At 33.0% G+C, this 20,636-nt stretch overlaps 3 protein-coding genes across 5 annotated transcripts in view; 2 read left to right on the top strand and 1 right to left on the bottom strand.

Annotated features, from left to right (window-relative positions):
* Positions 1-3,239, top strand: part of LOC126968336 (testis-expressed protein 9-like) — a 36,512-nt gene extending 33,273 nt beyond the window's left edge. The window contains exon 6 of the mRNA XM_050813310.1: positions 3,014-3,239. Coding sequence (XP_050669267.1) covers positions 3,014-3,223 — 210 coding nt within the window. The 3' untranslated portion in view covers positions 3,224-3,239. The remainder of the gene's footprint in view (positions 1-3,013) is intronic.
* The window catches only part of LOC126968314 (uncharacterized), a 512,088-nt gene that overhangs the window by 294,004 nt on the left and 197,448 nt on the right, over positions 1-20,636 (top strand). The window lies entirely within an intron of this gene.
* Positions 1-20,636, bottom strand: part of LOC126968328 (cuticlin-4) — a 104,445-nt gene that overhangs the window by 1,939 nt on the left and 81,870 nt on the right. Inside the window, exons 8-9 of one of the 3 annotated variants that reach the window (XM_050813288.1) lie at positions 2,250-2,406; positions 326-454 (exon numbers count right to left, since the gene is read on the bottom strand). The exons of 1 other annotated variant lie outside the window; for it this stretch is intronic. In XM_050813288.1, the coding sequence (XP_050669245.1) occupies positions 326-454; positions 2,250-2,406 (286 nt within the window). The remainder of the gene's footprint in view (positions 1-325; positions 455-2,249; positions 2,407-20,636) is intronic. One more of the 3 variants, XM_050813287.1, reaches the window with a different exon arrangement.

Here is a 20,636-nt window from a genome sequence, read left to right as displayed (position 1 = left end):
ACCAAATTAAACTAAATTAACATTATATTTATTTAGGTTAGGTAGGCACTGCCTAATTGCCTATATGATATGCACGCCCCTGATAGTTAATCAATTAACTTTTTTTGGAACACGTGACCAAACGACCCACCAGTTTCGCGCCAAATGGTTGGTAAAGCCAAACCACTAAAAATACAAACCTTACACTGGCGATAATTTGATTAATGTAGTTAGTGACGTATTTTAACTAACGCAATAATAAATAATTTAACATAAGTATTTAAAAAAAAGTTCTTGCTCTCTTTAGGGTATGGATAATGAAGAAGTGGGCTCATTTAAATCATACCTTCTCGCTGGTGACTTCATCGTTGTCAAGCGAGTCAGCCTCGTTGACATATAGACCGGAGAACACCTCCACGGTAGCTGGTGAGCCCTCATCCAACTGCCTGCGCACTCGCTTATGGGAGCAGGGTTCCTGAAACGTACATATAACAATGAATTGATCAGCATGAGACCATCTTTATATCCTTAATTTGTCAGCATAAGGCTCAGTCCACACATTACGATTTCGGCGAAAAAAACTCAATGGAGCGATAGATAAAGAGTATGTGGGTTAGTGTAAAAGAAGGATTATCGATTTCGATTCGATTGCCGCTGTTCGTCTCATGTGGACAAAGCCTATGAAGTTAAATAAAAATTTAACACCTTGACTTTTCTTTATAGCAAAATTCTGCAAAACAACATTGTCTACGATTTACATTAGGATTTCTAATATTTTTGAATAAAATGTAGGGCATGCGACTCAATGTTAATGCTAAAGTTTTCGAGTGTAGAGCTAAAAACAAAAAGACATACAAACAGAGATAAAAATGTATCCTCTTTATAATATTAACCAAGTTTTTTGGTTATTAATTTTTTTTGATAATTTTTTCAATAAAAAAATACATACAGATAGTATCTATGATTTGGTGAAGAGCAGTTCCTCTGAATAAAGAAGACCGCAGATCACCATTGGATGAATGTTTTACTTTACTATAATAACCATTAAAATCTAAACAAGAAGGTAATTCATCTTATAAGTTCTTATTCCTCACAGGACGACCGCGACTTTCACCTATGTATGTATATTTCACCATGAAATTCATAATTTATTCGTACTGCTGTCATATTGCTTCACAATTTCTCAGTGTCCGGAGCATTGTATGCGTATTCAGCAATGTAATTAACAGATAACGCGGGAGTTGAATGCAGTCGTAACCTGGGGTAAAGGTCAAGAGCATCTCCCCCCGCACTTACCGTATTGTCGCGTTAATACTAAAATTGCGATCCCATTGTATTTTTTGATTTTAATAATGACTGGTCCGAGTCGTTCCAAAAAAATGTTTTTATTCATCGCCATGGACGAGAAATGGCGAAAGATGTTTAGATGTATACATGTGTGTTGAAGCAAGGCAAAAACAAAACTTTGAAATTTAATTATTAGGTTAAAATGGTAAACTTAAAGCATTGTTTAAATTTATCGATACGCTCATATGAATATTATCATCGATTATAATTAAGTCACAGCACTATCGCATTCCTGAACTCTGTATTGAACTAGCGCGTTAACTACAGGGTGGTTTTTTGGGAAGGGCGGTGATGGCCAAGTCGGAAACTGCGAGACTCATGCCCTCGATGTATAAGAAAAAACAAATAATATTAAGTTCTTTTCAAATTTCTTGATCTTTTGACGAAAATCGACTCGAATGATTAATCAAAAAATTTACATCCTGTATTCAAATTCAAATATTTTTAATCAAAATCACTTATTGAACGTCAAAAACTACCATTCAAAAGAGACTGCCTCAGACCTGAGAAGAATGGGCGCAAGAAACTCAGCGGGTTTTTTTTAATATAGAAATATGGATTACAATGTGATATCGTACAATAAACATATTTTATAATTAAAGAGTTTAATTATTGAACCAATGGACTCTGTTGCTGATAAAGATCAAACTTTGGTAAGATATGTATTATTAAAAAAGAACATACCGTCGAACTCAGAACCTTATTTGAAGTCGGTTAAAACGAAAGAAAATGTAAATTTTTTTGTTTTATTATTTTAACACGGAAGGAAACTCACTTATGACTCCTTTCACGACTTTCCTCTAAGTCTCGTAGTTTCCGACTTGGCCATCACCGCCCTTCTCAAAAACCACCCTGTATATTATATATATTTAATATTACTCGATATAAGTAAATAAGAACTACAAATGATTGTTAATACATACGCAGTCTGTTGGATGATTCAAATCGCAGAGTTTTACTTCGCAAGTGTAGTAAACGCTGGCGGTGTAAGGGAACTTATGCGCTGGGAACGAAACTTGTGCTTCTTGCTTATCTGTGCTGTACTGGAACAGTCCCATTATTTCACCATCTAATGGACACCTGGAAAATAAAACAGACTTATTAAATAACCAGCCAATCTTCGACTCGACCGCCACACATCCAGATGGTGAGGATGATATCGTAACTTGTGGCGTGTCGTGCGAAGGTGAAATTCGGCGGCAGGAATCAGGTTGAACAGCTCTTCGGAACACTCCCCGTGATAAATGCGGTAGAAGACACACAATGAAGCGACGTCTCTACGCAATGCCAAGTGATCCACCCGTTCACAGAGCGCTAGGTCCCCGACAATTCGAGCTGCTCTGCGTTGCAAATATTTTATAAGTCCACTTCGGGACATACTACTTTTACCCATCCTACCCATAGACTGCGACAGCTGTGAAAACGTCGAGAAAAATTGAGGTTGACTGTTAACCTCTATTTCGATTGCTGAAACGGACACTAACTCAGAGTGACATACGAATCGCGAGTGAGCGAAGATGTAGCTTGACACACAATAAAGTAGGTAATAAACCTGGCCTGTTTTCATCGGTTGTCTAGCAGCAAGAGGTAGATCAAGATGTATAAATTATCTAAGCAAATATATTTTCTTTTTTAATCAATCAATACTATATTACATTGCCTAATCACAATATACTATATATTACAGGAATTTCGCGATGCTACCCGAAACCTGTCGACATCACACGAAACCGCCATCTGCCGGCTGGAATGTAAAGTAAAGAATCTAAACAAACGCATAGAGAAACAGACAGCGCTCATAGACAACCTCAAGCGGCAAAACGCTTTGCTGGCCACAGACGCTGCGATGAAGATGATAGATATAAAATATTCGGATTTTTTAAATTCCGATTTTTAGTACATATTTTTTTAAATGGAGTTGTTTTAATTTTAAATTCCTTAATTGTAAAAGACGCATGGATCAATTAAATAATTGATAAAAAACGTTAAGTAGATCCTGTAGATGGAGCCACAACCTGAGACTTGAACAATACATAAGTTTTATCAACGATTCGGCACTCGAACAAACCGTTCGAGTGCCGAATCGCCGCTCAGTGGAAAGAGCGCTTGCACGACGCGAGAGGTCGTGGGTTCGAGACCCCACATCGCTCATAAATTTTGTTTCTTGTAAAAGTTATCTCAGGAACATTTTTCAGTGCAGTGAGATCTCGTGGTGGATTTTACAATAACCCAGACTTCAAAATGTTTAGACGTCTCAACTGAATTCGTAGATTAGTACGGTGTAATGAATTTGATACTTGATTTCAGACAGTACTCATTAATAAAGTCAGAATAATTAATATTTTGAAGAAATATCTTCAATGATTGGTAAGTAAAAAATGCTAAAATTATACTTCGATAATAACCTTACCATAATTACTTAAAAATCATGTTCATAAATTAAAATATCATGTTTAATGTTGTTTATTTCTCAGTCAGATAGTTACTCAGTCTATCAGATAAGTTTATCAACACCAAAAAAAATCTAGAACGATGAAAATGGTGAATTCAGCGCACCGGGTAAAAATTTTAAATTGTTAAGAAACAAGTAGTTAGCATTTTTTTTATGGAATAGGAGGACAAACGAGCGTACGGGTCACCTGTTGTTAAGTGATCACCGCCGCCCACAATCTCTTGCAACACCAGAGGAATCACAGGAGCGTGCCACACATCCAGATGGTGAGGATGATATCCTAACTTGTGGCGTGACGTGCGAAGGTGGAATTCGGCGGCAGGAATCAGGTTAAATTGAATAAAGTCTGTTTCCAAATAAATTCTTCGTTTATGGCTTTTATTTTTATGCTTACCTCAGCTGTAGCAATCTTTATAAGATATTGTTTTTGTACTGTAGGTATTTGTTCCCCATCTATACTCTAGGTTCTGATAATAGAAATGATCCCTTTTTATATTATAAATAATACACTGCAAAGAACTCATGTATAAATAATCTGTGTATAAGAAATATGTAATAAATGGCTGTATAAAATAAAAAAAAACCAATACCCTTACATACAGTGGTAAGAAATTATACACACATCAAAAAAGTTTGAGCAACATGTACGTACTAATTTAAATTTTAGGATGGTGTTTCACTTTACGAGGGCTGCAATTTAAAAAAAGATTCTCGGTCTTGTCACAAGGTCTTTTCAAACTTCTTTAGTCGTTGAGAAAATGGAATTGACTCGAGAAAATTCTAGAGCGATGGTTTATTATGACTTTCGAAGTGGTTTAACACAACAACAGTGTGTTGACCAGATGATTTCTGCATTTGGTGATGAAGCCCCATCCAAAACCACAATTTATCGCTGGTTTGCTGAATTTCAACGTGGACGTGTCAAGCTTAGTGATGATCCCCGTCAAGGTCGTCCAAAAACTGCAGTCACCAAAGAAAACGTTGAAGCTGTGCGTAAACTGATTGAGGAAGATCGACATGTGACATACCGCGAAATTCAGGCAACTTTAGACATTGGAATGAGTCAAATATAAATAATCTTGCATGAACAATTAGGTGTAAAAAAGTTGTTTTCCCGATGGATACCCCATTTGCTCTGTGAAGAGCAAAAAGCATCTCGCGTTACTTGGTGCGTCAGAACTCTAGAAAGATTCCACGCAGGATCCTCAAATGCTGTATACAACATCGTATCAGGTGACGAATCCTGGATATACGAGTAGTAGGGATTCGCCGGTTCTGGCTCACAGTAGTAGGGATTCGCCGGTTCTGGCCCCTCGATTCTGGCTCACTTGCTCGTGATGCCTACTAAAAAAAAAAAAAAAGAAGTTTGGTGTCAAACTGGGGGTTTTGATGTATTTCCGAGCGATTGCGCTGATCCGTTTTTCGATATCTCTTATAGTTTCAAAGTTAGCTTTTTAAATTAAACAGATCCATAATCATTAATAATCACTGGTCATTTAGCTAATGATTGGTGAGCGACTCAATGTCTAAATTTCCATGAACGTGATACAGGTAATTTACTAATTACCTCTATCACATTCGTTACTACGATTAAAAAGACAGTTTCTGTATTTATTATTTATTTTTAAAACATGATTTAAATAAAGTATATAATAAAACATCATTGCAGATTGTATCATTTTCAAAATATTTGATGAAATCATTCAAACTCTTCTTATTAAACTTAAAGTATAGATACATTATGCAGTACTCGCCACACACTGCGGTATATTCATTCTGTACTCTTGCAGTATTGTAGTTATACATTCTGCAATTCCTTTGTAAAAACATCAGCTGGAATCCCTGAGGTGGACGACCATATGAATCGAAGTATTGTCCAATACCCTGCTCATCAATGTGTATTGCAACCCAGTGAGTGCCTGGCTTATTATCACTATCTAAATTGCTGACAATATAACAGGGCGTTACAACATATATCGGCAATCGGTTTGCAGCGTAAACATTATTTTTAATACTGGGATCGATTTTGTTCAAATAATTCTGTATCTCGATTGTATTCATATTAGTTGAGAACAGGGTCTTGTCAGTTGCGAGGATTGAATAGTTATGTGGATCATAATAACATAAGCACTCAATAAATAAGGCTTTAATGTATCTTATTCATGTATTTAAAACTTATATGGTTACAATAAAACAAAATATCATTACAAGCGATTCAAATATAAATCTATGAAAATATAATTTCATCAATTTTATTATAATATAAAAGCTGATTGAAAACGAACTTTGTACCTACATACTTACGTAGTCATTAGTACAATCTGGAAATGTTGACTCCATTAAACTATCAATAATTGAACTTATCATTTAAGTGCCATTATGTTTCACCACAATATTTGAAAACCAGTACTAATCATAAACAAATTTAGTTTTACGATATTTTAGTATAAAATGCTAGAACTGTTCAGAAACATAATCATTGAAGTGACGTATTCAGTCAAATAATTATATATTTTGTGCGTAGTGTAATTGTTGAGTGATTTGTTACAATGGAGGTAAGTTTTATCTATTATTCACTTTGAAATTTAAAAGTAATATCATTTGATATATTAAGATATGTATGTATAATACTATTCTAAAGCAGTCTTATTGTTGTTGTAGAATGCATTCAACCCAACAATGGAAGAAAATACATATAAAACATTTTACTATCCATTGTCTGAAGATAGTCAGGATTCATTAAAAGTTCCTCAACTTAAATCCTTGAAGAGAGCCAGCTCAAATGAAAATATAGATGCATTATTTGAAGTGAAAAAAAATAAACAAAAGAAAATATCATCATCAATATCCAGAGCACATGAGAATGGAAGTATTTACATTACAACTAATGCAGATGACGGAAGAAATGCATCACATTTGGTTAAAATAGAAATCTATGATCTCAATAAAATAAAAAACACGCCTGCAAAAGAACAATGGAAATGCGCTGATTATAGATTAAAATATTATACGATCGACAATAATGAAAGTTATAAGGAGACAAAAAAGATTTTATACAATGTTACGAAGAAAATTTTAGAAACAGAAAATTATAAGAAATATCATTTTAACAATAAGTAGGTAGCTATGAAAAATACATAAATATTAGTTCAGTTTAGTTATTAGTATATTTATTCTCTCATACAAGTAATATTATCATTTGGAAAATTTAACAACATCAAAATATTATATTAGAAATGCAAATTTATTATGAAGCAATTACGTGTTACAAATAATTTAATTACACATTGCTAATTGTATTAGTGAACAAATTAGGTAATGATCTTATAATTTACGGATTCTTCATATTTAAACTGTGTGTATGGGAACATTATGGTGTCATTTGATTTCTGAGTTCATTGCTAGTATACATACTTACCTCTGTACATACTCTCAGTAAAATGGAAAAAAGTAAAATATTGTATAGCAACTTGGATGTTCAACAATGTGAAGTTTGTGAACAAGTTGAATCACGATTGGTTTTTGATGATGATTTTGATGAAGAACTTTGTAATGCTTGTATTCAAGCAGAATTTGAGGATACCCTCGATATGGAACTCTGCCTTGTATGTGATGAGGTTGAAAAAATGATCAAGTGAGTAATTTTCTTTGTAAATTATTTAATATAGATTTTTAATATATTGTTGATGGAATGTGGTTAATATCATTCACTTATGTTGTAGTCAACCTATTCTTCAAAGTGGAGGAGGTTTTAAGAGAAGAAGTGCAGTATTACAAGACAGTGAAGACAATGATACAAGTACAAAGAGAGGAAGACAAGGGGAACCATCCACATCATCGGGGCTCACCAGTGTGAACGATGAAATGGTGAACTGTTCTTTATGTCAAATCTTAATACGGAAAAGATATTATGCAAATCATCTTAGAAGTAACCTCCATAAGAATAACGTAATGCAATTACACAATACTTTAAAAAATGTCACAGTACATGAATCGGCTTTTGGTAATAGAATTATCTCATATAAAATTAAGAGTAAATCCAACCAATTACAAACATTCGAAACACCAGAAATGTTTTTGAATTCTATTAAAAATGAAATTATTTTACTATTTGAGGAATCTGTTCGATTGCTTACAATTTTTAAAGTTAATTTTATTCTGCACGCTAATTTTGTTCAAGAAACAAATAACCTCTCCACTTCACCAACAATTCTTTTCTGTTACCGGTATATCGAGAGCGTATTATTTTATCTATTTTGTATTTAGTAGTGGGGTCGAATATGATTTTTTGTAACTCTTTTTCATAAAAAGTACCAACTATCTCTTCGCCTTCTAAATCCTTTAAAGTAAATACTACAAACGGAGATCGGTGTATTATGGTAGATACGATGAATATTTCGTCACTCCAATTTGATTCATATCCTTTTTGGAAAATATGTTTATGTTTTGTTATTCTAACATAATCTCCAACGTGAATTCTTGGATTCACCATACTAATTGATGTTTTTATCTTACTTTCTCTATCATATAAATTTTGCCATACACTCATTATATTTGTATTATTAACATCACATGGACACATTTTTATACTAGAATGAAAACTATGATTATATGAATGCACTAGATCTTGTAAAACATCAATGTATTTATGAGTATTTTTGTGTGTAAAATAGCGCCACATTTTCATTTTAAGAGTTCTCTGAAATCTTTCGACAATACTTGCTTTAATATCTGGATTATTGGTTGTATAATAATTTATGTTTTTTAATTTAAAATATTTTTGTACATATTTGGAAACAAATTCAGTTCCTTTGTCAGACTGTATATGTGTAGGTGTAGTATTAGCTTCAGCAAAAATACTTTCAAAGCATTCCTTAACTGTTTCAGAGTTTTTCTTTTTCATTGCTCGAACATACGCATATTTACTAAAGACATCAATAACACAAAGTATGTATTTGAAACCATCATTATATTCAGAATAAGATCTCATATCACTTAAATCGGCCTGCCATAACTCATTAATATTAGACAAAATATATCTGTTGCGAGGAAATTTTCTTTGAACAGGTTTATGTAATGTATATGTTTCTTGTGATTGTAACCACTTTAAGACACTATTTCTGTCCATTTTACCCTTCATTGCTTTTGACAATTTATCAATAGTGCTGTAGCCAGCAGGATGTGATGCATCATAATAAATTTTATTTATTTCTAATATGGGGTCCATTTTTCCCAGTCCGATCTTTTTTTTAGTTTCCCTGTGTACTTATTACTTGTTGGTGTAGAAAATTCTTCGTCAGGTACTGATTTAGATGCAACCTCTTTTAATTGCAAATGGTTTATAAAATCCACTCGCTTTGGGTTCCCGATATAAGTGAGTGGTACTTTTATTTCCTTTAAAGTTGTTGCGAATTTTTCCCAACCTATAGGTTCACTTTTCTGAAGAGCTCTCAAGGTATCACTCACCAAGTCCGCAATATTACTCCCAGGTATTTTTTCATTATCTATAATCACGGTACCAGATTCATCCCAGCTTATTTTATTTTTATTCAAGGAAATCAAATTTAGTAAAAGTTCACCTTTTTTAGCATATGTTTTCGGTATTAGTTTCAGTATTTCAGAGCTCGTGTATATTTCTCCAAAATTTTTGTTAACCTCCACTGATGTTTGAGAAGGAACTACATTTATTTTATTCACATCATGATTTATATAATCAGTATCGATTTCATTATGACCTTGATTAAAACCAATATATGAATCATTATCATTTATAAGTGGTATGTGGTATGGTTGTCGATCCTCTTTGACGAAGTTTAGATATCTTTGAAGGGTTTGCAAATATAAAATACATTTCTTTCGATCTTCTATGTCACTGTTTAAGATATTTTGCATATCAGTATCTAATCGAGATCTTGGCGTATCATTTTCTTTGGGTTGTTTTAACTTCTCCAATAACGATGGTTCAATAAGTAACATTTTTTTAGCATTATCCATTTTCTTAAATAAATGAATTAATCAACCCACTTAGAATAGAACCCAATATTATCGGTAGAAATGAACCTCCTTTTTGTACAATTATATTTTTTCTAATTTTATTCGTACCTTTTCTTACCAATTTTCGAAGAATATTTTTATATTTCTTTAATTTAGATTTTTCTTTCTCGGCCAATTCAACGTTACCCCGCAGTACGTTATGAATACATTCACAAATGTAATTTATTTCTGTTTTGTTACATGATTTTAATAAAGCTTTTTGATATTTTGGCTTCAGTTTATGTAGAGCAATTAACAAATCTTTATGCGTCTTTAAACGTCTATGCATCATTTATAAATGATCGAAATTTCTTGATTCTTACCATATTTAAACCCTTTTGTGGGTAAATAAACAGTGCAATATCCATCGGATGGAAATATCTTTGTCTTAACGCGACACAATTCATTTGTTTCTTGTTTCAAATCAATCATTAAATAACCATGAGCTTCATTGGTAGCATCTCTGTAAGAATCTTCCAAATATTTCGGATTTTCAGGGAATACTTGACGAGATAAGTATCGAATTTGGGTTTTATCTCGAGGATTTTTGAAATATATTATATAACTTGAGTTGAGTGATATATCTCTTTGTCCTTTACCTTGATGAAACAAATTTTGAGATAAATAAAACACACTTAAGTTTCTATGATGACTTCCTTTCGTGAATATATCAACAATACGACCATCTGATTCCCTCATCAGGTCATCAATTATTACAAGTTGAGGATTTTTTCCGTCAAACATAGATAAATCAGGTAAACCTTGAAGATAATTAATGTGGTTAAGATTATATAAAGGCTGCATTTCATCAAAGCACCAGGTGATTTGGGTAAAATTTGTATCACAGAAATCATTCAAAAATTTTATAAAATTATTTACGAAAACTGATTTTCCACATCCACTTGGACCAGCAACAATTGCAGTGAATGGATGATTGAAATGATGCATTATCTACTACGTCTATGTGTGTTAAGGTTTAGTATAGTAATGAAACAATCTGTTATTAAACCACCATTTATTTAAACAGAAAAATCTATAATTGAAACAATATACAGTACATCATGTTTTACTCCGCAACTTATACATCTAAATACAATAATCTCTCATTTGGTTTTTTAAAACTATAATAATTTATTCTTAAAATTTAATATAATATTTATTCTATTTTATGATGACCCCAAGCTAAGGTATCAATATTATTCGGTAAAATGTATCGTTTGGTATCATTAAATGACAGACTAGATTTATTTATTCTTTGAGTAAAAATATTATGCTTTATCGACTTAAATCTAAGCATTGAACAATATTCGTTCTTATTTTCAAATAAGCAAGTCTTATAATTATCCATTTTCATATTCTTAGTAACACTTTTATTAACCCCCTTAGCTTTAGCTGTGAATTTTCCCTCAACATCTAATGCATACATTTTAGATCTAAGTCCTACAAATTCATTAAATATGTTACCATTGTTTTCATCTTTAAAGTAGCCTAACTTCTTTTTATTGAGTTTTGGATAGCCAAATATATTTTTTTCTGTATAGTCAGAGGTATCGAAACGCAAATGTAAATCAGGTTTTATATCTCTGTAAAAATCATCTGTAAAAATTTGATATATTAAACTATCAGTATCTGTGTACAATAATTTTAATTTGTTTTGAAACTTTTTAAACATATAGTTATAGTGAAAATCGTACATTAGAGTTTTAGAAATATCCAATATACAAAATCCCAGATAAATAGGTTTATTATGGAACAATTTCGTCTTTCGTAATTGAACTGCAACCAAATTTTCATTAAAAATAGATAAACTATGGAATTCTGGCTTAGCAATTAAATCTTGTGCGCCTAGAATTTTACCCTGATTTTCCCAATGACTCAATAATTTTACATTTACTCTTTTTTCGATATTTTCCATTGTTTTTCCAAACACTGAGTTATTCATTAATTTATAAAAATCTTTTTCGAAATCAGATGTGGCTAGTTTACGCATGTTTGTATTTAAATCTATATAATATTGTAACCATGCGCATTGTTTGAATTTTAAAATTCTATGAATTTTTTGTAATTTTAAACCCATTGTCAGACATTGTTTTAAATTTCTGTAGTGAATCACATATTTAATTTTATTACGAAGGTTTGGAACTAATTTTATGTCTTTTGTATTACCAATACATATATTCTCGGGACATAAGGGTAGGTCAGAATGTAAATCATGCAGTTCAATAGGATATTCTAGATCTACTTCCAAAATAAAACCATATTCATGATCATCAGGGACATCAAAATTAGTTGTGACATCTACCCACTCAAAACCTCCTGTAGGAAGGAATTGAGACATGGCCCATCCGTAAAGGTTATTAGCATCAAGATAAGTTAAAAATGAGTTTGGTGTGTCTTTATCATATTCTCGCATATATTTGTTATTAGCTTTGGCATAACGATTGCTACATTGAGATACACCTCCTCGAATGCCCGATCTAATAAAAGCTATTTGTTCAAAGTCTTGAAGTAATTCTAATTTAATTTTTGTGCATTTTAACATAGCATCCCAACTTAACCCAGGTGCTGTATAATAATGAGCTGGATCTAGACCATATGTTTGCAAACATAAGGCTCGGAAATTTTCAAACACATCTGTTAAAAGTAAAACATCGGTTTTAAGATATAAATCAGAATAATCTGACATATTTTGACACTGAAAGTGTTGCCAAACATCCTTGGCATGTTCATAATCTTCATCGGAAATATGTGTGTCGGTTAATGTATTGTAAAATTTATCGCGACTAGGGAGTGCTGAAAGTTTTAAGGAATCATGTGATGACATAAATTCATATGGATAAATTCCTTTTTTTCTAAGACGTAAAAAATCATTATTATTTGGAAAATTATATTTTAATGTTTGAAATTGTTCATCCTTCAAATTTTGAACAAGTTTGTCTAAACTACAAGGCAAAAATTTAAACGAATCAACGAATCTCAATTGAATTTTATGATTATTAAATTTTATCGTTTTTGTGAAAGAAATGTACTTTTCTTTCGTTTGTGGAATAATATCAATTTCCCCATCAATAGAATTTAATGCATGAACAATAAAATGAGAGTCATATTGACTAAGATTGTGTAAAAAAACTGGGATGTGATAGGGGATTCTAAACTTTGTCTTACATACTTCGTGCGCAACTCCTCTAAAATGTCCTGTATGCGAGTCAAAGTATAATGCACATTCACCATTTAAATTAAATTGACATATAAAGCAGTCTTTACATTGCGAAATAATTTCATTATCATTGGAAGTCAAAGGCTTTGGACTTATGACAAAAGAATTCTTTGTGCAAATCACTTCTAAATCTTTATACAACTGATTCATAAAGACATGAGTACAATGAGGACCACTATATGTTTCATATTTTGATAAACTATCATCATATGAACATTTGATATAGTACCCAAAACTATAAACTTCATGTTTGTGAACATTAGTTGTATAAGGTTTTGATGGATCGTTAAAGCATGTCTGAATTGGATTAAGGAAAGCTTCAAAGTCCGCGTATATAACAAAGGGTATTTGTAACATCTTATTAAATTTATCAAATTTTAAGACATTGTTTGAAATTGGTTGTCCAAACCAATCTTTTAAAGTTTTTTCTGTACTAGGCAATTCCACTTTAATATGACAACAATCATTCAATTGATGGGCTGATAACTTATCATTTGTTGAGAAGTGTAAAAGACAACCGTCACAGATGTAGATTGCATGTTCATGGTTTGAAATTTGACCACTTACTAAACGCGATAGGTTTTTAATGTAGCAAAAATGATTAATTGTTCCGTGCGAAATAAATAATAAATTGATATGAACAATTTTCCGTGATTTTGTTAAATACAATGGACCAACTAATTCATGTACTTTCTTTTTACAATTGTATTCAAGACCAAAAACATTTACACTTAAATTATTTAACCTTTCTACTTTTTGTATATCTGTCATTTTAACAGGAAACGTAACTCCGTCAAAATTTAATTTATTTGAATATTTACTGTAAGATGAAACTCTCTGAGAGTTCTTAGTAACTGGATATAATGCAGAAAGCAAAGCCCATTTAAAGCATAAATCATCCGAGTTTTGTACATTTATAACACTTTTTTTTAATTTGATTTCTTTAGGTAATTCAATGTATGATTTTCCACGTAATGGATTGAATTTGTTTATATTCATGTCTAATGCATTTATTTTCTTAAGACTCCAACCACTATCTTTTTTCTCAAATGTGCTAATTTTACTCATCAACATATCACATAAGGACGAAAAGAAAAAATTTAAATCCTCACCCTGCATTATAGTATAACTACATGTTTGAAATTCAAATTCATTAGAAATATTTTTTGTTTCTTGAACAAAATTAGCGTGCAGAATAAAATTAACTTTAAAAATTGTAAGCAATCGAACAGATTCCTCAAATAGTAAAATAATTTCATTTTTAATAGAATTCAAAAACATTTCTGGTGTTTCGAATGTTTGTAATTGGTTGGATTTACTCTTAATTTTATATGAGATAATTCTATTACCAAAAGCCGATTCATGTACTGTGACATTTTTTAAAGTATTGTGTAATTGCATTACGTTATTCTTATGGAGGTTACTTCTAAGATGATTTGCATAATATCTTTTCCGTATTAAGATTTGACATAAAGAACAGTTCACCATTTCATCGTTCACACTGGTGAGCCCCGATGATGTGGATGGTTCCCCTTGTCTTCCTCTCTTTGTACTTGTATCATTGTCTTCACTGTCTTGTAATACTGCACTTCTTCTCTTAAAACCTCCTCCACTTTGAAGAATAGGTTGACTACAACATAAGTGAATGATATTAACCACATTCCATCAACAATATATTAAAAATCTATATTAAATAATTTACAAAGAAAATTACTCACTTGATCATTTTTTCAACCTCATCACATACAAGGCAGAGTTCCATATCGAGGGTATCCTCAAATTCTGCTTGAATACAAGCATTACAAAGTTCTTCATCAAAATCATCATCAAAAACCAATCGTGATTCAACTTGTTCACAAACTTCACATTGTTGAACATCCAAGTTGCTATACAATATTTTACTTTTTTCCATTTTACTGAGAGTATGTACAGAGGTAAGTATGTATACTAGCAATGAACTCAGAAATCAAATGACACCATAATGTTCCCATACACACAGTTTAAATATGAAGAATCCGTAAATTATAAGATCATTACCTAATTTGTTCACTAATACAATTAGCAATGTGTAATTAAATTATTTGTAACACGTAATTGCTTCATAATAAATTTGCATTTCTAATATAATATTTTGATGTTGTTAAATTTTCCAAATGATAATATTACTTGTATGAGAGAATAAATATACTAATAACTAAACTGAACTAATATTTATGTATTTTTCATAGCTACCTACTTATTGTTAAAATGATATTTCTTATAATTTTCTGTTTCTAAAATTTTCTTCGTAACATTGTATAAAATCTTTTTTGTCTCCTTATAACTTTCATTATTGTCGATCGTATAATATTTTAATCTATAATCAGCGCATTTCCATTGTTCTTTTGCAGGCGTGTTTTTTATTTTATTGAGATCATAGATTTCTATTTTAACCAAATGTGATGCATTTCTTCCGTCATCTGCATTAGTTGTAATGTAAATACTTCCATTCTCATGTGCTCTGGATATTGATGATGATATTTTCTTTTGTTTATTTTTTTTCACTTCAAATAATGCATCTATATTTTCATTTGAGCTGGCTCTCTTCAAGGATTTAAGTTGAGGAACTTTTAATGAATCCTGACTATCTTCAGACAATGGATAGTAAAATGTTTTATATGTATTTTCTTCCATTGTTGGGTTGAATGCATTCTACAACAACAATAAGACTGCTTTAGAATAGTATTATACATACATATCTTAATATATCAAATGATATTACTTTTAAATTTCAAAGTGAATAATAGATAAAACTTACCTCCATTGTAACAAATCACTCAACAATTACACTACGCACAAAATATATAATTATTTGACTGAATACGTCACTTCAATGATTATGTTTCTGAACAGTTCTAGCATTTTATACTAAAATATCGTAAAACTAAATTTGTTTATGATTAGTACTGGTTTTCAAATATTGTGGTGAAACATAATGGCACTTAAATGATAAGTTCAATTATTGATAGTTTAATGGAGTCAACATTTCCAGATTGTACTAATGACTACGTAAGTATGTAGGTACAAAGTTCGTTTTCAATCAGCTTTTATATTATAATAAAATTGATGAAAATATAATTTCATAGATTTATATTTGAATCGCTTGTAATGATATTTTGTTTTATTGTAACCATATAAGTTTTAAATACATGAATAAGATACATTAAAGCCTTATTTATTGAGTGCTTATGTTATTATGATCCACATAACTATTCAATCCTCGCAACTGACAAGACCCTGTTCTCAACTAATATGAATACAATCGAGATACAGAATTATTTGAACAAAATCGATCCCAGTATTAAAAATAATGTTTACGCTGCAAACCGATTGCCGATATATGTTGTAACGCCCTGTTATATTGTCAGCAATTTAGATAGTGATAATAAGCCAGGCACTCACTGGGTTGCAATACACATTGATGAGCAGGGTATTGGACAATACTTCGATTCATATGGTCGTCCACCTCAGGGATTCCAGCTGATGTTTTTACAAAGGAATTGCAGAATGTATAACTACAATACTGCAAGAGTACAGAATGAATATACCGCAGTGTGTGGCGAGTACTGCATAATGTATCTATACTTTAAGTTTAATAAGAAGAGTTTGAATGATTTCATCAAATATTTTGAAAATGATACAATCTGCAATGATGTTTTATTATATACTTTATTTAAATCATGTTTTAAAAATAAATAATAAATACAGAAACTGTCTTTTTAATCGTAGTAACGAATGTGATAGAGGTAATTAGTAAATTACCTGTATCACGTTCATGGAAATTTAGACATTGAGTCGCTCACCAATCATTAGCTAAATGACCAGTGATTATTAATGATTATGGATCTGTTTAATTTAAAAAGCTAACTTTGAAACTATAAGAGATATCGAAAAACGGATCAGCGCAATCGCTCGGAAATACATCAAAACCCCCAGTTTGACACCAAACTTCTTTTTTTTTTTTTTTAGTAGGCATCACGAGCAAGTGAGCCAGAATCGAGGGGCCAGAACCGGCGAATCCCTACTACTGTGAGCCAGAACCGGCGAATCCCTACTACTTATACGAGTACAAACCCGAAACAAAAAACCAGTCACGAGTTTAGGTGTTCGAAAATGAGTTAAAGCCAACAAAAATTGTTCGTTCACGGAGTGTTGCAAAAAAATTGGTGGCCACGTTTGTCTCCAAAACCGGCCATGTTGCGACTATTCCTCTTGAGGGACAAAGAACGGTTAATGCAGAATGGTATGCTAGCATTTGTTTGCCACAAGTCGTTTCTGAACTCCGGAAAGAGAACTGCAACCGCCGCATCATCCTCCATCACGACAATGTGAGTTCTCACACCGCGCACAGAACAACAGAGTTTTTAGAGCAAGAAAACATAGAATTATTAGACCGTCCGCCGTACAGCCCCGACCTAAGCTGTAATGATTTCTATACTTTCCCTAAAATAAAGGGTAAATTGCGTGGTCAGAGAATTTCATCACCTGAAGAAGCTGTGGACGCCTACAAAACGTCCATTTCGGAGACCCCAACTTCCGAATGGAATGGTCGCTTCAATGATTGGTTCCATCGTATGGAAAAATGTGTCAAATTTCGCGGAGAATACTTCGAAAAGCAATAAATACATTTTTAAATAGTAATGTTGTGTCACTTCCTTGATTCCCGAAATTTTCAGTGCCGCCCTGGTATAACGTTGTATTTTATTTGTAAAATAATATTTTTAGGGTCCTACGATGTAAAAATAACAGCTGTTGTCTTTATAAGTTCTTTTAATAACAGAAATTAACAATATTAGAATATACTGCAGAAACTAAGGTACATAAGCAACTAAATATTTTTTTAACAAAATGCAATTTCTAAAGAATATTAATTTATTGTGAAAGATTAGGATAATTTAATACAAAGTATGGCCTCCTCTGCTATTCAGAACTTGTCGGCACCGATGTTTATGTCATCTTGTGGTATTCGCTCCCAATGGAATTGTAGCAAATCCTTCAGCTGTTGGATTGTTGTCACTCCGTCCAAGTCCTTCATACACGTCTCTGGAGCATGTCCCATGCATGCTCGATGGGGTTGAGGTCTGGGGATTGTGAAGGCCAGGGCAATACCCGGACGTTCCTCTTTGCCAAGTATTGACTGGTTCGCCGAGCTGTATGTGAACGCACATTGTCATGCATTAACGTAAAATCAGAGCTTAAGGTTTGTGCAAATGGATGGACATCAGGTCTGAGAATATCCTCAACGTAATTTTCCGCGTTCATGTTTCCATTTACAAAAACGAGCTCAGTTCGCCTGTTCTTCATAATAGCTGCCCATACCATAACTGTTGAGCCGCTGTATGGATGAACTTCCTGAATGCCCTCAGGTGCCTTTCTGTATTTCCGAGCCGACGGTACACTGGCACCCTTCTTGTATCAGGCCTAAACCCGAATCGCGACTCATCGGAAAGCATAATTTTATCCCATTGTTCCTGGGTCCATGTTCTGCGTTCCCTACACCATTCATTTCGACGAGCGCGATTCCCGTGACGTATCGGTGGGCACCTAATTGGGCGTCGAGCTCGTAGGCCGTACTCATGCAGTCGATTTCGCGTAGTTTGGGGACTTACATCAACACCACTTGGATTTTGTAGCTTCAAACTTATCTCTCGAGCGGTTAACATCGGCTGGCGTCTTGCAGTCAGTTGTATGTACCGGTCTTGCCGAGTGGTTGTACTCCTTTTACGGCCTGAATGCTGTTCAGCGGGATCCCTTGTATTATTGTAGCGCTGCCAAAGACGACAAATAACACTTCTATGAATGCCAAAATGTCGAGATACCTGAGATTTATTACTGGGAGCTTGCAACATCCCTACAGATCTTTGCATTTCATTTGCCGTCAAATGACGTCGCTCCATGACGATGTCCATGATGAATTCGAATCGATATTAAGAGTAGAAAACCCAGCAAGTATTCTTAAAAAAATCAATGTAAGTAAGGCCACATAGTTCGACGGACAGATGGCCGTTGGGGCAGTAAAGTCCTCGAATGGCGACCACGTACTTGAAGACGCAGTGTTGCTAGGCACACAAGATGGCCGACGATTTGGTCAAGATCGGAATTCGTCGGATGAGGGCAGCGCAGGACCGATCGTCGTGGAAATCTTTGGGCCTCCCCCAAAGATTTCCACTCCTTTGTCCAGCAGTGGAAGTTCCGGCTGATGATGATGATGATACGGTTATTAGTTACAATTTTATTTCACTAATAAAATTATACAACGTAGAAAATTGTTATCGTTTATTTAACTGGGCTAAAATAAATTATCGTACAGTTCGTCATATCCTACTTAAAACTAATTAAAAAGATAAAAAATAATTGAAACTACTTTATCACCTATTATTGTCCAGAATCCTTATCACGTGTACAGCTGTGTTTTACTATATCAGATTATCAGAACGGATTTACAACAGTATTTAATTGAAGCAAGCGTAGCAAATATGTTGGCCTCAGTGAGTCATACATCTTTGTGCCGTTTGGTGTCGAGACACTTGGCCCGTGGGGCCCAGAGGCGCGGAGAATGTTAAAAATACTATCTTCGCGCCTCAATAAGGCTACTGGAAACCCAAGCGCTCTGGCAGCTACTTCGGTCAACGGAACAGCCTTGCTATCCAACGCGGTAACGCTGCCAGTATTCTTGGTACGCTTCCACGTAATGATAGTCATAGTATTGTAAATATAGTTATAAGATTTGTTTTGTTTAAACTATTATATTTAATTGAATTTGTTAGTAATATTATTAATACCCAACCAATTGAATAGCAAAATATATAACTATTAACACTATAAATTGAAATAAATATTATTTTAAAATACTTCGTCAGGCCACAAATACCATAGACCTTAGATCATTTATACGTCTAGATAGACTGTGACAGATGTGAAAACGTCGAAAAAAATTGAGGTTGATAGTTAACCTCTATTTTGAACAATGCACACACACTCTCAAAGTGACATACAAATCGTGAGTGTAAGACGTAGCTTGTCACGCACAATAAAGTAATAAACCTGTCCTATTTTCAACGGTTAACTAGGAGCAAGAGGCTCTATCTAGACGTATAAATTATCTAAGCCATAGACGACATAGAATACATTAGCGTATAGATGACCTGACAGCTCCATAATGCGCGACCAATTTTGATAGGTCAATGTGTGCGTTTGCTTGTTTATAATATTGAAAATAAATACGAACCCCCTTATTCATAATGGTCCGCTAACTTTAAACAGCCGCTTAGGAGTGTTTTTCTCATTCTGACTTAGGTCAATAGAAGAAGACAGAGTGAGAATTAACAATGCTTTAAGTTAGCAGACTATTATGAATAGGGGGGTAAGGAGCTATTTCCAAGCGTGGCTGACTTCTTACGACTTGTCATTCAAAATCGGTTATATTACCAATGGATTCGTTTTCCATCTTGCTGCTTATCCATTACAGATGTTCTTCTCTTTAGCACGCTTTTTCTATACGCTAGTATATCTTAATAACATTAAACATCAGTTTGATGCTATTATTTTTATTCCCTTTAACATGGACAA

Source organism: Leptidea sinapis, chromosome 15 (assembly GCF_905404315.1).
Source record: "Leptidea sinapis chromosome 15, ilLepSina1.1, whole genome shotgun sequence".
Lineage (NCBI taxonomy): Eukaryota > Metazoa > Arthropoda > Insecta > Lepidoptera > Pieridae > Leptidea > Leptidea sinapis.
The sequence above is the reverse complement of the archived record's forward strand: the minus strand, read 5'-3'. Positions and strand labels throughout refer to the sequence as shown.